General features: G+C 37.4%; 1 protein-coding gene across 1 annotated transcript; it reads right to left on the bottom strand.

The window, feature by feature from the left end:
- Window positions 1-4,748: 4,748 nt before the first annotated feature.
- Window positions 4,749-8,796, bottom strand: LOC306858660 (uncharacterized protein). Its single transcript, XM_079399291.1, has 3 exons — window positions 8,740-8,796; window positions 8,003-8,151; window positions 4,749-7,022 (listed from the first exon to the last, which is right to left on the bottom strand). The coding sequence occupies exons 2-3, from the start codon at window positions 8,079-8,081 to the stop codon at window positions 6,187-6,189; spliced, it is 915 nt and encodes a 304-aa protein (XP_079255417.1). The 5' UTR covers window positions 8,082-8,151; window positions 8,740-8,796; the 3' UTR covers window positions 4,749-6,186.
- Between the last annotated feature and the right edge of the window lie 1,987 nt (window positions 8,797-10,783).

Here is a 10,783-nt window from a genome sequence, read left to right as displayed (position 1 = left end):
CGCATGACTGGAAGAAGTGGAAGTGGTTGACGGTGGCATAATAAAAGCTGCACTGTTTTTCCACACTTAGTGATTTTTTAACACAACCTGAGGGTTAAATATTTTAAAAGCTTATGTATGTCATGTGTTATACAATTAGTTAATATTTTTTTTTACAATCCATTTTAGGGCCCTCAGAAAGCTGGTCGAAGAACATCAGGATAATTGGGATGTTTTTCTTGATGCAGTTTTGTATTCGTTGCGTTCAAAAATCCACACAACTTCTAAATACAGTCCCTTCATCTTGATGTATGGAAGAGAGGCAAGATTTCCATCTGAAGTACCAGAAGAATTGCCAGCAAGTGTTATTTTTGTCTTTAGCTTGACCATTTAAGCTAATACTCTTCTTACTTTAGTAGTCTATGCATTTACATCAGCTTGAAACGTGGCCCCCATCGATCCATTTTGGGGCCCCCCTAGTTTGTTTTAGATCAATTTGTTTATGCAGAATGCTAACAGAGTCAGGATTTATTGCGTGAACAGCATGATAGGCCAATCATAACCAGTGTTGGGGAAAGTTACTTTTAAAAGTAATGCATTACAATATTGTGTTACCCCTATTGCATTTTTAGTCTAGAACTACAGTAAGATCATGTTTACACAACACCTCTGCACTTAGTCACGATTTCTGTCAGTCAATACATGGGAAACAAAGTAACTGGAGTTGAAAAAGTAACTCAGATATTTCCTTCTATCTAAATTAAAAAGTAATGCATTACGTTACTATCTACTTTAAAAAAGTAATCTGATTACATATCTTGCATTACTTGTAATGCATTACCCCCAACACTGATCATAGCACACAGCGGGGTTAATAACAGAGCTCTTTGGAATATAAATAAAATTGCCTTGATATTGGTAATGCAAGAGTATAAGATGTAATTAGCAACCACAAATCCTATTTAAAAAAAAATTTAGAAACAATTTGCAGTGTTGAGAGGTCTAACATGAAAGTTGTTCTACCTTTTAGCTTTCACAAATTGTTCTCCCCCACACGTACGAAAAATTTGTTGAAACGAGAGCAGAACAAACAGAACTTGTGAAAGAAAAGGCAAGTGAAAATGTAGTGAAATCCCAGACAAAGCAACAGTTTAATAAACCATTTAAAGCCGTACAAGGAAGGACAGGAAAACAGGGACACAAAAGAAGCAGCTGAACAGCAGCAGTCAGTGACTGACCAACTTAATCAGGGTATCTTCCGTCCATTCCATATCTGTTTTCAAAGCAAAAAACGGAAAACGAAAAAACGGATAATTTTTTCATTTATCATGTTTTGCCTTGTTCAGATATATACTTAAAACTATGTTTTTCTATTCTGCAAGAAAATTATTTTTTTCTAAATAACAGATTTTAGAATAAACGGAAAACGAAATTGTGGCTTGATTTCTGATGTTTCGTTTGCGCTTCATAAATCGGTTTATAGCTTTGATATTTTGTTTGCACACGTGGGCGGCGCTGAAACGCCCCTTTCATCTGATTTGCCAAATCGCTCCGCCTTCAGTACAGGCTTTAAATTCTCTCAGGCAGAAGAAAAGTCAGTATGAATGCGGCGCAGAATATCGCACTTTAATAACATTGTCTGAAACCACCTCTCACTGTTACCTATGTTGAAGCAGAAATAGGCTAGCTCACATTATTATATTTCTGCTTCAACATATATGCCAACCAGTCCAGGCTCAGCCAGGTGGTGGTGTGGGTCAGGACGTCCAAAAGGTTCCCATGCGCAAATAACGAGGAGGCGGGTTGTGATGTAACCCTCGACTCCTGTCATGTCTAGCCCCTCAGAGTGAGACCAGCCGAGTAACATGCTTTCCACAGGATCAGAAGAACCCGGAGACCGGGGCTTCCAGATCCGGCTCTAGAGCAACAGAATTGGCGACCGAGGATAGGGAAAGGGAAAGACCCATCCCAAGCTCGTCAACTAGATCTAAGCAGCAGTGGGTCCAGCACTGCGGGGCGCAGACGCTTGGCTTCAGTCCTCTGCAAACAGAGCCAAACGGGAGCGCAGCTGTTTTACTGTGAAAAGAATCACAGTGAGCACTTCCTCGAGAGCCAACCGTGCATGCTGCACCACCAGACACATAACACACAGCTCATGGGAATCACTGGGTTTGATGACTCTTTCACATGGCGGGGCACATTTTTTAAATCTGTGCTCACTCATGCTTTCTTTTTTTCACGTCCTTCCACACAAGCACACACAAACAAACGGCTCCTGAAGACAAGAAGCTGATTATGTGTTCTACAGGTGCCCTTATATACCCATGGTTGCACCAGTAGCATGTCATAGGCCAGTGTCAAGTTCAATGTCCTATTTCCACATGCACTTCAGACACCGGTCACGCTGAGGGCGTTCCCCGAAGTGTCCTCAGGCATGTGATCAGCTACAGACAAAAATAGAAGGAAAATCTGACCACACCCCAATAACTTATTATTAAAAATACATATTTTAACACATTAAAATATATATCTTTCATTGTAAACATACATATTGTCCAGTAAAAAATAAAAAGCAGAATTTAATATTAATGATAACAATACAATATATTATAATAATAATATATTATATTGAATTGTTATCATTATTAAATTACCTGCCAAAAGTTTAGAAATATAATTATTAATGATTTTGAAATAACTATCTGCTGCTCATCAAGGCTGAATTTATTTGATCAAAATAAAGTAAAAAAAAAAACGAAATATTGTGTAATATTACAAATAAATAAAAAGTTTTCAATTTTAATATGTAATGTTTTTCCTGTGATACAAAGCAGAATTTTCTTCATCATTACTCCAGTTTTCAGTGTCACGTGATCGTTTAGAAATCATTACAATTTATTTGACGCTCAAGAAACATTTCTGATTATTATCAATGTTGAAAAGAATTTTGCTGCTTCATATTTTGTGTGGAAAAGGTGATACACTTTATTTTTCAGGATTTTTTGATAAATATAAATTTTAATGAACTGCATGTATTTGCATTTATTAAATATATTAATTAATTTTTTTAATTTGTTTGTTAAAAATTTGTTAATGTATTTATTAAATAGAAAACATTTTAAAAGTCTTCACTCACTTTCATGCATGATGTATAAAATGATTAATTTCTCTTTTTTTAAATCTTATACAAATGTTTGTATAAGATGTTGTATGTTTGTAATGGTATCATTGTTTCCACAAAAAATATTAAGCAGCAAAACTGTTTTTAACATTGATAATAATGAGAAATGTTTCTTGAACAGCAAATCCGCATATTAGAATGATTTCGGAAGGATTATGTGACACTGAAACTTCTCTTTGTCAACAATAACAGATTTATAAACGTTTCTAATGACGAATGTTGCGTTCCCAAATGCAATGATTCAAATGTCAGACTACAGCCTATTATATAATTACATCACAAACGCAATCTCAAATTCTCACCGGCATTCATAAAACGTCGAGTAACATGCTTCAGCGTTGATTCTGCTGGCGTTTTGTATCATTTGAATGCTTTTAACTGTCGTGCAGATGGTGCCGCGAGCTCGTGTAACGCTCTCAGGACCATTCAGTCCATATTGTTTCTGAGCCCTGAAGTGATTTATTAAAGCTAGAGTCACGTATGAATGTATGAGGGTTTGTAAGAGTATAATAAAAAATTACAATATGCAAAATATTAAAATATACTTTTTTTTACCATTACAATGAAAATATGCAACTTTGAAAGGTTTTTGTATTAAGCCTCCTATTATCTCCTGTTACATTTACATTTTAGTCATTTGGCAGACACTTTTATCCAAAGCGACTTACAATTGGGGAATACAAAAAGCGATTCATCTTGAAGAGGCAATCAGATAGAGGAAGTGCTCTTAACACCAAGTCTCAGTCATTGTTCAAATAAGTACAAGCTAGTAAGCGGAGAGAAAGAGAGGTTTTTTTTTTTGAGTTTAGGATGAAGTCAAGTAGTGCCGAAAGAGATGAGTTTTCAGTTGTTGCTTGAAGGTTGCCAGGGATCCGGCGTTCCGGGTGGGGGTGGGAAGATTATTCCACCAGCCAGGAATGGTGAACGAGAATGTTCTGGAGAGTGATTTTGAGCCTCTCTGTGATGGTACCACAAGGTGTCGCTCATTAGCAGATCTCAGACTTCTGGAGGGGATGTAGATTCATAATAGTGAGTGGAAGTAGGAGGGTGCTGAGTCTGTGGTAGTTCTGTACGCAAGCATCAGTGTCTTGAACTGGATGCGAGCTGCCACTGGTAGCCAGTGCAAGGAGATGAAGAGAGGTGTAACATGCGCTCTTTTGGGCTCGTTGAAGATCAGTCGTGCCGCTGCATTCTGAATCATTTGTAGAGGTTACTGTTAGTCATGTATCTTCTTGTCATCCAGATTTGCAGGACAGAGTGTGGAATGGGAGCGAACGTGTAGATTGTGCATTAAATGGCTAGTTCACACAAAAAGGAAAATTCTGTCATTTTCTCACCATCAAATTGTTCCAAACCTGTAAGTTCCTTTCTTCTGCTGAATGCAAAAGAAAATATTTTTTCTATTCCCAACAGTATTTATATTCCCAACAGTATGGACAAAAATACAAAGCAAGTCAATGGGGGACCAGAAACTGCACATTATTCAAAATATCTTCTTTTGCATTCAGCAGAAGATAGGCTATATGTTGGTACATTTGGTAAAATGCAATAAAAACAAGAACCTGTGATTTTATTTTAATTTTTTTTTAAATCTCTTTAACCTTTATTTTACTGCTGGAACTACAAAGGAAAAGGTTGGGACAGAAACAAAATCAAAGATACATAATTATAGAATATTATCCCAGTTTTACAACATTCCACAATAAGCAGATGACCTGGGGCCTGTTTCATGAAACAAGTTTACCAAATAAGCCAGGTTTATTTCAGTTAAGCCTCTGTTATACCTTCCGCGTGCGCGAGTCCTCTAGGGTCCGCTATGGTATGCGTGACGTTAAAATCGTCATTGGAGGGTGTGCGCGGACATCCATGTGCCTCCCATTTTTTGTGACCGCGCGGAAACGTATGCGTGGTCAGTAGGCTACAAAAGCACCAACTGCGCATGCGCAGGCTGTGTGAAGACGCTCGTTGCTACCCGCACTTCTACAATCTGTCGATAAAACAATATAAAGACAGCCAGATGTGCAATAACTCTGGGTAATTGTTTGCTCACATGTTTGTTTACTGTTCAAGCCGATCTACTGTGCATATATGGAACGCGTCTGCAGAGCGGACCACCAGCGCATGCTTTTGGTAGTATAAATACAAATAGTCTGTGTCCGCGTCCGGATTGCAAACGCGGAAAGTATAACACAGTCTTTAATCTGACTTATTGCCAGTTGATTTGGTTCAAAATAAGTCAGACTAACTGCAATAAGCTTGGCTTATTTGGTAAACTTGTTTTATGAAACAGGCCCGTGTTAATAGGTGAGGGTATTATGATTTGGTAAATAAACAGGCATCCACCACAGTCCCAGTCTTTGCAAGCAAAGATGGATCATAGCTTACCACTTTCTGACATATTGTAATAATATTCAAACCATGCAAAAATTTCTAACTTCTCAATGCAAGATTTTAAAGAATACAGATCTTTCACATCTACTGTATTATGGAAAGATTCAAGAAATCTGGAGAAATCTGTCTATAAAGGGAGAGGCAGGAAACCTCTGTTGAATGTGTGCAGTCATCGTCAACCACATATAAACATCTTCTCACTAGCAACTGTTCATTACATTAAGAAAGAACATTATCACTGACTTCAGTCAATCACTGAAAAACTCCCATTATAATCACCGAAGCCGTTTACATTGTGAAATGAATCTCTTACTTACATCGTATGCACTTTGTTGTTTCTGATGAGAAAATTCGCCAGAGCAGAATTCAGTCAGCGAGCACAACACCAGCGCTTCGGCGATGACTCATCTGAACGACTCTGATTGGCCATTACATTCTTAAACTTAACAGAATCGTGAGACTGGTTATAACACACAACACTGTAAAAACACATCTGTCTCTGGCGATTCTCTCTTTAGAATCTTGTGAACACACTGAACGTTCTGATAACGATGGCGTGCTCGTATCAAATATAAAAAACATTATTCTTTGGAAGAATCCACTTGGCTCAAAACTCTGAGGGAGCACGGTTTGGATTAGCAGGTGTATGTCTTCTCTCCGGTGTGACTTCTCATGTGCCTTTTAAAGCTTCCTTGCTGAGTGAAACCGATTCCACACTGAGAGCATGTGTAAGGCTTCTCACCGGTGTGGACACTCATGTGGCTTTTAAGGGTTCCTTTTACTGAAAAGCATTTTCCACACTGTTGACAGGTGAAAGGCTTCTCTCCAGTGTGAATCCTCATGTGGACTTTAAGATTACCATGTTCAATGAAACATTTTCCACACTGTTGACAGGTGAAAGGCTTCTCTCCATCGTGAATCCTCTTGTGGACTTTAAGGTTTCCAATTTGAGTGAAACTCTTTCCACACTGTTGGCAGGTGAAAGGCTTCTCTCCTGTGTGAATTCTGATGTGGGCATTAAGAGTTTGTCTGTGTGTAAAACTCCTTCCACATTGAGGGCAGGTGTAAGAGTGCTCTCCGGAGTGGATTCTCATGTGGCTTTTAAGGTCTCCTTTTCGAATGAAACTATTTCCACACAGTTTGCAGGTGTATGGCTTCTCTCCAATGTGAATCTTCATGTGCCTGGTAAGGCTTCCTTTTATACTGAAGCTATATCCACACAGTTCACAGGTGTAAGGCCTCTCTCCGGTGTGGATTCTCATGTGGATGTCAAGGTTTCCTCGTTGATCGAAACTCTGTCCACACTCTTGGCAGGTGAAATGTCCTCTAGATGCAGTGTTTTGAGCTCTTTTTTGTGAGGAAGTTTTTTCAGTCTGTGAACAACTAAATGATTTTTGTCCAGTTATAAAATCATGCTTCTTATCTCGCATGTCATTAAGTTCTCCACTTTCCTCTTTCAGCACCATCATGTCTAGGATGAAAAACGACAAATACAAGTTAACCCCTGTTTATAAGCAACAGTAGAGCAGTAAGCAACAATGCCATTACTAGTTATGCCATAATTAGCCGTTAATGTCTAAAACGGGGCCAAACTCAGCTTGTGGAGGGTCACAGTCCTGCGGAGTTTAGATCCTACCTGCTGCATCGCTTACCAACACCTACTTTAGTTTTCAAGTAATGAAGACCTTGATTCAGGTGTGTTCAGTTTTGCAGAGAAACTATATTTGTGAACAATATCAGTCAGAATTAAGCCCAATTTTAAAATGGAAACTACTCATTAAAGTAACTAATTGCATCTTCAAAAACATAGACCACAACATTCTCTTGGATAACTTTAGAATTGTGTAGGCATTTCTGGACAAGAATTAGTATTATTTGTGTCCTATCTATCCAACTGCTACCACTCAGTGTAAACAAAGAAACATCTAAACAAAAACAAGTATGAAATGCCACAGGGCTCAGTATTAGGTCCTCTGTTTTTCATTTATATACAGGTCCTCTGATAGACATTCTCATCAGATTTCACTATCACACCAGTAACACAGTTTTATTATTTCCTCTCAACCTGAGGAAACAACACAATTCTCCAAGGTAACAGCGTGCATTAAAAATATCAAATATGGGACGTCTAGTAATTTTCATGTAATTAATTCTATGGAAAATTTTAAATTCTCAATTCTGATTTTGTATAACATCCTTTTTACATGTTAGAAATGCTGCAGGGTCAACAAATAAGTTCTAAGTTGTTTAACATGTCTTCTGGCATCAATTTAGTCAGAAGTGCACAGTCTTATGGACCACAGAAAGTCAATGAAGTTATTCAGTTTGTAATGATGCCAAAGCTGAAAACACATTCGACTACATTTCCTGATTTGTTGCTTGTGATACCTCCCTGAATTGAGTTTTTGCAGGGTGGGATGCCTGAGTTCAGCTTTGAGAATGAAAACCAACCTTCCTCAGGATCTTCATGTTTGACTCTGAATGTTTCTTCAATCTTCATGTCTTCACTCTCCTCTTTAATAAACGCCATCTTTATAACAGTGTGTCATGGATCTGAGCTGTTTCTTCAGGAGTTTTTCTGTGTGTCTGGACACTTTCTCCTGTTTAACATGAGAATAATTAACAGAAAGAAAAATAAAAGCAAACTAAATCTCTGGTTGTGTCTCAATCAGCTCCCTAGTTCAGTAGTCAGCACACTAGTGAGGGAGTCAGAACCAAAACACTCAAACTAGCTACAATTTAATCAAATAAAACAAATTAAGGCATTTATGGTTTATATTCTGTATCTATTGATTTGTAGTTCGCATTCAACTTTCATAAAAATATTAGATATTGTTTGTAAAAGATGTTTGTTGTTTTGAGCAGCAGGAGTCGTCAGCGCGCGCTGATTCGAATCACTGAATCATTTCGAGAATCATTTGATTCAGTGACTCGTAGTTTGGAAAAGATTCGGTTCTCTATCATCTCAATTCGTCTTCATGATCAACTGATTCACGAGATATGCAGCGAAATGAGCAGCACATTTTCTGTTCTTCATGAGCTTTACAAGCACGACATATCCATTGTTAATGTTAGATAAATCATTACAATGCTACACGCAATAACAACTAATTCATTTTACAGTTGCTGCCAAACTGACTGAATGATTCACATCTATTTACACCCTTTAAATGATTAAAAACACAAACCTGTCTTCATTCCAATCACAACAGATGCAGGAGCGCAGCCCTATGACGTCATGCCACAAAACCACAATAAAAGTCCCTCTTACACACTGCTCTCTAAAATCACTAACCCGCAGAGAAAGACACACAAACAGGGTTTGAAATGAACGTTTTCAGTCACCAGCCAATTACATTAAGTTACCAGCCATTCAGAACTTCTACTAGCCAAAAATAACGAAAGAAAGTAACCACATTAACTGTCACATCTTTATTTATCAACATTTGTTGTATATTTAATATAAAATCTGAATTTCATATTCAAACAAAAGAAGTAAGAGAGAAATAGAAAGAAGAAACTGAGTCTTCTAAAATGGTAGATGTTGCAAAATAACACTGGGTCTCGTTCACTAATAAGTGCGTACGTTTTTCGTATTTATAAGCACATTTGAACTTCTCACGAAAACTTTCCGCCTAATTCACAACAGGTGCGTGCGCACATGAGCTTGTTCTTAAACTGGTTCTTCTGTTTGTGAATCTGGAGTTTCCCGCGTGCACGAGGTTAGTGATTAGCATAATACACGCCCACACAAGCTCCATATAAGGGCTTTCCGCAAAGCGGCACTCGTCTAGAGGCATCGAAACAAAAGACAAAGAAAAATAACTTTAACGATAATGAACGTGAGGTTTTGCTGTCGGAGGTGGAAGCCAGAAAAAATGTGTTATTTAAAAGCAACTGAACAGCCATTCGTCACTCTCAGCAAACATCTGTGCGGTGCGACCTCTCAGAATGAGCTACCCATACACAATGCGCATGCGCAGTACCCCACTACTCTGTCTGAAGACCCGCCCATAAATTTGAGCTACCCTGTATGAGTGATGAACGGGTGCGTAAGTAAAATCAATTTAGCTTAATTAAAGTTTTTTTTTTTGTTTGTTAAATTCCATCTCTCCCATTAAATATGTAATAATTTCTTCATTGTCTAATAATTTATAACAACGAAAACGAGTTTTCTAATGTTATCAAGAGGGCGAGTCCCTGATTTACTCAATAAAATTTGTCTTTGTCTTATTAAATAAAATACTTTTTCACTGTACGTCGAATCTTTTACATTAAATATGTGATTCTTAGCCTTAAATATGTGAATCTTTTACATTATATGTGATTCTTAGCCCCTTAGAGCTCATGGTGGCGGAAAGATTTCGGGACGGGAGGAAAAACCTAAATCTTTCCAGCACCATGAGCTCTAAGAGGCTCCGTAGATTCTTTCATTGTCTCTCATTCCAATGCTTAATTTTACCACAAGGGTTTTATTCTCCCTAAAAAGCATGCGGTCTTGATGAGCGCATGATTTAAATCGATCTTGCTCAATTAAAATACTATATTCAAAATCAAATGTCTCCCAGTAAATGGGTGATCATTTCTTCATTGTCTGAGATTTCGATGAGCATAAATATTTTCTTAATCCCGAGACGCAATGCAGGATTTTCGGCTGTCCCATTTCTGATTGACCACGATTGTTTCATGATGCCAGTCTTTCGTCTGGGACAGCCAAAAATCCTGCATTGTGTCTCGGGCTTTATAGGTCAACTCTATCACTATATTAAAGTTTTGTGTAAGACAGAGACACATTATTAATTAACAATTCAAACAGTGTTTATTTAAACCTCAAATGGTTTTAGCATTGCAAAACATAAAATGCACCAACTATGGTTTTAAATAAAAAGAGCGATGAAAGAAACAAACATTAAAAAAATCATTTTGAAACAGCAGCAACACAAACTTCACTTTTTTGCTGAATTTGATTTTGATTTTTTTAAGACTTTATTTCAAACGTAAAATAAATACAATAAAACAATAAAAAAAAAATTTAAATGATGCATGTCCAAAAAATATTGAAATTCTATAAAGAATTGCTCTCTGATGACCGCTCACACATCAGATGTACTTGTGTACTCCGCAAGAACAGCATCTGTTAAAGGAAAAGAGGTCAGTGTTCAGCTAAATATATCCTGAACACTTACAGTGTCTCATAATGTATTTGCTGTAATTACATAATGTGTAATTATT

This window comes from Barbus barbus (assembly GCF_936440315.1).
Source record: "Barbus barbus genome assembly, chromosome: 39".
Lineage (NCBI taxonomy): Eukaryota > Metazoa > Chordata > Actinopteri > Cypriniformes > Cyprinidae > Barbus > Barbus barbus.
This window is presented reverse-complemented; position numbering and strand designations above follow the sequence as displayed.